The 6,394-nt window shown below is 54.8% G+C and overlaps 1 protein-coding gene across 1 annotated transcript; it reads right to left on the bottom strand.

Annotated features, from left to right (window-relative positions):
* Nucleotides 1-484: 484 nt before the first annotated feature.
* LOC129524355 (protein FAM90A15-like) lies at nucleotides 485-3,491 on the bottom strand. The gene is made up of 4 exons (XM_055349739.2): nucleotides 3,369-3,491; nucleotides 2,675-2,874; nucleotides 2,108-2,216; nucleotides 485-1,447 (listed from the first exon to the last, which is right to left on the bottom strand). The coding sequence occupies exons 1-4, from the start codon at nucleotides 3,489-3,491 to the stop codon at nucleotides 485-487; spliced, it is 1,395 nt and encodes a 464-aa protein (XP_055205714.2).
* Between the last annotated feature and the right edge of the window lie 2,903 nt (nucleotides 3,492-6,394).

Below are 6,394 nucleotides of genomic sequence, written 5' to 3'. Positions count from 1 at the left end.
AGACCCCGAGAGCGCTTTGCACAGCACGCTTCCCAGCGTCCGAAACACTGCTCTCAGGGCGGGGCACAGCGGAAGGGCTGCACCTCTCGGGGTTCCCTAACTTTTCCCTTATTCAGTCATCTAGAGAGCAAATACACAGTAATTCCCCAGTTTCCTGTTGACGTCCCAGCGGAAGTCTGTCTCTTGTGCGTCACGCAGTTTCTGAGGCAACGAATCTCTGGCACGGAAGCTTTTCCTGGCGCGTTTCCGGAGAACCACGCGAACTACAACGTCCCTCACCAGAATTCAATGAGGCAGAGTCCCTGCACCTGCTCCCTGCACCTGCTCCTTGCCTGGCCCGGGCTCCCACATCCACAGAAGCGCCACAGCCGGGGAGCATCGGAGTCACCGCACAGAGTCTGCTCTCTGCTCCGCACTCCTCAGTCCCACAGTCCCCTCCAAGTCACGGGAGCTGGAGGCCAAGGAGCCCCTGCCACCTGCAGTCTCACTCCAGGTCAGAATCGCTGTCCTCTGAGGAGGAGGAAACCTGAAGGTCCTCATAGAGGACGCTCGGTGGGACACGAACACAGGGACCCTCAGACTTCTCTGACACATGAGGGCTCTGAGCGAGGAAGCCTCCCGGCTTCTCAGGAGAGGGAAATGAGGGGGCCGCCAGGAGGCTGGAGCTCCAGCGTCCGTTTTCCAGTCTCTGGAAGAGCACTCTGAGAGGCTGGGCCCCATCATGGCTGGCCGCTGGGTGATGGGACATGGTGCAGGCCTGGGCAGTAGGCAGGCAAGGTCTGCTGTGCGGAGGCTGCCGGTCGACGCTGGGCACCTGGGCCGGTGTCCTCCTGCCCATCTGGGGCGACGTACTTGGTCCAAGTTCGGTTGCGGCTGGCGGAGGTTGGAGATTCTCCGGGGCCCCCAGCTCACCTCCCTGGATGGCGCTTTCGGGGATCTGGAAGGGACCCAGTCTTGGTTTCTTGGGGAAGTTCAGGCAAGCCTGAATCGGAGCCTGGGCAGGTCTCTTGGCTCCTGGCCCGAAGCTGAGATTGGAGCCTAGGCCCAAGCTGTGTGTGGCGGCTGGCGGGCAGGGCTGTGAGGTCACCGCAGGACGTTTGTCTTGTGCCTGGGGTCTGATGGCCTGGAGCGGGCCGTGGGTTCTGGAGGCAGCCTGGGGAACTTCTCGGCAGCCACCCTCAGGGCTGCAGTGTGTCGGCTTCACCACGAGGAGAGGCTCGGGGCCCTGGTGCCTGACGGCAGGCTGAGGGATGTCGGCCGCAGCCCCTGTCTGTCTTTCCTTTGGTCCGAGACTTGAGGAGGAGCTCAGACTGGCTTTTCTGAGGGGAGACAGTGAAGCCAAGACGGAGCCCCTGCCAGACATTTCGGTAGCTGAGCGATCAGCGGGGACAGGGTCCACGCGCGGCCTCTTACTGGTTGTGTGGACCGGCATTGGCCCGCTTGCAACCTGAAAGAGAGGAAACAACACAGGTTAGAAGTAGTTCCTCAGCATGGAGCCAACGTGAAAATCAAGCACATCTAAAGACAAGGTGCACACGCCATGAAATTCTTAGTACAGTATCGACAGGCGGTCCTTGGAAGTAGGACTCCAGCTGAGTGCTGATCAGGACAAGACACATGAAAGATGCGCTCTCGAGCTATGTGTAGCTGATCTAAGCACACCATTGTTCAAAAGATCGCGTCTTGGGCATTAACTGGATCCAAGCGCCTCCACTCAGCCTTCCATGAAGTGGAACGGACTAATGCCCTTCCGAAGGCAGGTTGGTGGCTCAAGGGTACTCGGGACGTCTTCTCTGAACACGTGCATGTTCCTGGGTTTAGCCTTCTCCACGTTTGGGGCCTCTGAGGGACTAATTTCCTCATGCCGCTAGGAACATGTTGTTGGCAGGCTTGCCATAATTGGACAGAAAGGAAGCAACAGGAAATACGGCATCTTCAGATGCCTTCGCCTGCAATCAAATCGACCTGGAAGGATCGTGGAGTCCCTGACCCCAAGAAGGCAAGAAAGAGGGGTTCCCCGATTTCCTCCCGCAGACGGGAAGCTGAAAGGAAATCAAGCAGGGTGACCTAGAGGAGAAAAGGACCAGGGGCCCGGGGTGACACTCACCCTCAGATAATCAGAAGATTCCGTGGATCCTTTTCGATTCGGCAGCGGCTTCTCTGGAGCTTTCCCGGAAAATATGTGGAGGAGAGCCTTCCTCTGCGGGTCTTGTTGCCTGCAGAACGGAAAAAGGTCAGGCCGTGCCCCCTGGTTTTCCGCAGGAGACAGGGAGAACCCCGTCTGGGGCCCAGTCCCACTCCGTGTTTTGTGATACAGAAATGGACATCTGGTGCCCTTTCCGCCTCTGCACCTTCCCTCACGTGCCAACCTTCCCATCCTCCAGGTGGCCCTCTAGGCTTCCCCACTAAGGACTGTGATTTGGATTCCATCGCTTTTCCCTCTGTCGCGGGGAACCTGCACGAAGCGCCCCCGCCTCTCCCCGTCCCTGAATCTCCCAGAGCCAAAGGAGCTCCTGGGTGCGGAACCCCGGAGGACACGGAGCTGCGGCCTATTTCTCTGCAGCGTTCCTTCCCTGGCCCGGAGACGGAAAGGCACACGGTGTGCAGGTGCAGAGACACCATGTCCTTAGGAGGCAGTACCCTAAGGGTGGTGAAAACCCCTCCCACTGCTCACCTTGGTCTCTCTTCCTTCTCTCCCTTATCCTTATTCAAGGGCCCCGGGTTGGCTTCAACCTGGGGCTTCCATGGTTTCAGGTTTTCCTTCCCTTCCTTTTTCCCCAAGGTCGCTGGAACCAGGGCTGCCTTCCAGCACTTCATGGGGCACCTGGTACTTCTGGCCGTGTGGCCAAAGGCCCCGCAGTTTTTGCACTTGAGCTGTGGGTGGAAAGGAAGTGATGTCAGTGAGTGAGCTGAAGCCACAGGCAGCGATCCCACGTCAACATTGGGACGGATTGTGAATTCAGAGCTGAATAAGGATTCCAAAGAGGGGACACCGGCATGGGGGCCATTAAGTGCTGGGAGAGTTCGGATACGATGTTCCCTCCCAAAGCCCATGTGACGGAGGAACTCTGAAAGGAAGGACTCAAGGTTCCAAGGGGCACGATGGTGAACCCGATGTCAACAACGCAGCCAAACGTGGCTACACAGGACTCTAAGTAGAAAGAGAGGTTGCCCCCAAGAGTTTCTCAAGGGACCTATCGGGCTGGGGAGAAGGTCCCAAGCCACGCCCACCTTGGATGGGAAAAGCAACCTGGGTGGTGGTGACAGAACTCTTTGGAATCCAACCCAGTCTCCGAGGACCGTGTGACACCCCCTCCCCCCGTCCCCACCCCCACCCCGATACCCAAGAGATCCAGGGCTAGACTTACCCTGGGATCTTCTTCATCGGGCGGGGGAGCCCTTGGCCCAACTGGGGCCCTCCGCTGCTTCTGGAGGGTCTGGGCTCTCACCAGTCTCTTGGCCCAAGATTTGGGGTCCCGACGTGCCATCATCTTCGTCTGCTGGGGGTTTTATGACCGCCTTTTTCAGGGGTTGACTGTTGGGTCACCTGAAACACACACAAACACACACATGTCGATGGTTAAGCACGTTGGATATTCACACACCCACAGGAAGCCACCTGCTAACGCCCTGCCTGTGTGGTCATGAGGAGACCTCACCACCAGTCTGTCAAATCTGTAGAACACAATGTGCTGTGTGCATCCTCGGATATTGTGTGTTCCTCTGCCATGACTACCTAGTCCAAGAGTAAACCTCACCTGCCACAGGGCCCGTGGCCTAGGTATGGGGAGTTGAGCTTTCAACCCCAAACAAACAACTGATTCTGGACACTGGACTTAGGTCTCTCACGATTCACTCCGGTAGAAGACACGGTGATTCTGTCTCCCTTGACGGACAGAATGATCGAAGACACAGGGCATGGCGTGTGCCACCCTTTGGCAGGTCTGTTTGAAGTCAGGGATAAGGGATGCTTCCTGTGACAACTTGAAACGCTACTCTTGCCATTTCATTAGGCCACTTCCAAACACAAATTCATAGAGAGAAGTTACCTTCCTCTCTACCACACTAGCAGGTGATGGTCTTTCCTGTTCTATCTTTTGGCTTTAGCTCCAGCCCCTCTTTATTTATTTTTTTGGTATTTTATGCATACCACACGAATTCATCTGAACTAACGGGGAAGAAGTGCCATATCGTATCGAGGTCTTACACGGCTGAAGGGCAAACCACCCTTTTTTCCAAAGTCCTTTTTCCATTTACCCAGCAATTCAGCATGCTGCAGTACATTTCTTTTCGCATTCCCATCTTGGTCTTATCCCACACGTGGAGACGGATATGTTTTGTCGTTTCCTGTTCCAAGAATTACTAGTAGCGAGAACACATCCTACCCCACCAGCAAGCCCCAGTGCGATCGGTATCTTTCGGCCTCCTTTGTCTCTTCCTCCCCCGCTCCACCATCCCTCAGGGATTGCGTGAAACAAACAATTGTTCAGTGAAACTAACCTGAAATTACACATCTACTTTCTTTCCCCGGCTGGCGCTGAGATGGGCAGGTGCTGGAGCAGCCCCGCTGGAAGCGATGCAGCATCCAGGACGACGGAGGAAGGGGCGGAGAGGGACCTCTGCTTTCCAGGCTGCCTTTTATACTGCCTCCGGTCACCTGACGTGGAACGCACCCTAACCTAATCAGTTACCTGTACCTTAATTGCAATTAACTTAATCCAATTACATGACCTGGAAAGGTCTATTTGCACAGCCCACTCTAAGATCATGTCCACTGCTGACAGACATTCTAAAACCTACTTGTACAGCTGCAAGCTTTGAAGAATAGATGTTCCTCATCAGACATGTAACACTGGTGCCTGTACCCCTGTCTTCTTTTCCATCTTTTTTGTTTTTTTGTTTTGTTTTGTTTTAAAAAAAATGTGGTAAAATAGACACCTTTTAATTGGACCACATTTTGTCTATCTCGACGTAGGCCTCAGTGTCATCAAGGAGACTCTCCTTGACATGCAGTCACGGCCATGATCCATCTTCAGAGCTTCTCTTTCTTCCCCAAGGTAAGTCTGTCAGCAGAGAACCGTGACCGCACCCTCATGTGTTTTCTCCCCCAGGAGGCGCTTGGAAACCACCGTGAATTGGACCGCACTGGGAAACACAGATGACGAAAGTCCACAACGCTTTGTCCTTCAGTGCCTGGCTCCTTTTTCAGCTCGTCTTGCGACTCCAGGCATTATGCCTGAAAAGTCTCCCGGACGCCTGTGAGGCTCTAACTCCCTGGGTCCCATTGCCATGTCTCTGGATTTGCGAAGATCCACCGCACCTTCTGTGGAACTCCCGTGTCGGTGAACTTTTGTGCCACGTCCCCTAATTCTGCCCATGGTCATCTGCACCTGCACGACTTAGGTTCCATGTTCCTTGGACGGGAAGAGACAGGCAGGAGTCGGAATGATGAACCAGCACACTGGGGCATTTTCTCATGTAGCCCAAGTGACCCCATGGTCTTCTCGAGCTTTGGAACCAGTCGCGTCCCCTTTGACACTGCACCCGGCTCCCAGTCTCTCAATCTTGCTGGCCCTCCGGCGATCTCCCGTTGGATGAATTGCTCCTGCTGAAACTCGAGTCCCCTTTGATTTGCGCTTCATTAATTATTCATGATTCAGGTTGGAAGGCCTGCTGACGACCCCCTGTGGCCGTTCTCTGAGCTTTCCTGTCACATCGTTTCCTTCCACGCTCTTTGGTTCCTTATGGTCCTGCTCCTTCTGCTGTCAGAGGAGCAGAGAGTTGATCTTATTGATTCTGGATACGGATACTTTCTAGGTGATCTGGATAATCAAGATAACGACCCTCAACAGCGGCGGAAAGGGAGCAGCCATTTGGTGTGTCTCAGAAAATCCCGCTCAGTTCCGAGGCCTCCTAGATGTGGAATCCTGCTCAGAGTTGTTCCCAGGTCAGAGAATGGAGAGAGCCTGTGCATGATGGGATATCCCTGCCTAGATCTTTTAGTGAGTCTCTACCTCAGCTACTCTTAGGATCAGGGGGAGAACCATGGTGTCAGACATCCGGAAAGAAGACGAGATGAATGTTTTACCTCTGAAGTACATCCCAAATGTGGGAGTTCACTTCAGCTGTGCTGGGGTCCATTTGGCCAGTGAAACTCTGCCTGGTTCATTCGCACATCCGGAAGCCACTTCACGGGGCGCCGTCGCAACTGGAACCACACACTTGGCATCGGCGGTTGAGCCAAATGGGGACTCGTGGTGCAAGCAACGCTCCCCACGTGTTAGCGTGCGTGAGATTCGGTTGGCGGAATTTTACTAGGTGCGTGTTGGTAGAGTGGGGCTGAGGTTTTCTTGCTCCTGTGGATGTATACGAAGTCAAAGGTCCTGCCCAGCAC

The sequence above is a fragment of the Gorilla gorilla genome, chromosome 7 (genome assembly GCF_029281585.2).
Source record: "Gorilla gorilla gorilla isolate KB3781 chromosome 7, NHGRI_mGorGor1-v2.1_pri, whole genome shotgun sequence".
Taxonomy (NCBI): Eukaryota; Metazoa; Chordata; class Mammalia; order Primates; family Hominidae; genus Gorilla; species Gorilla gorilla.
This window is presented reverse-complemented; position numbering and strand designations above follow the sequence as displayed.

Excerpts from the sequence above, each read along its gene's own strand:
- LOC129524355 (XM_055349739.2), bottom strand. The coding sequence starts at position 3,491 with ATGATGGCACGTCGGGACCCCAAATCTTGGGCCAAGAGACTGGTGAGA. Across the intron at positions 2,875-3,368 it reads CCGATGAAGAAGATCCCAGG|CTCAAGTGCAAAAACTGCGG; the intron begins GTAAGTCTAGCC and ends TTCCACCCACAG. Across the intron at positions 1,448-2,107 it reads AATCTTCTGATTATCTGAGG|GTTGCAAGCGGGCCAATGCC; the intron begins GTGAGTGTCACC and ends CCTCTCTTTCAG.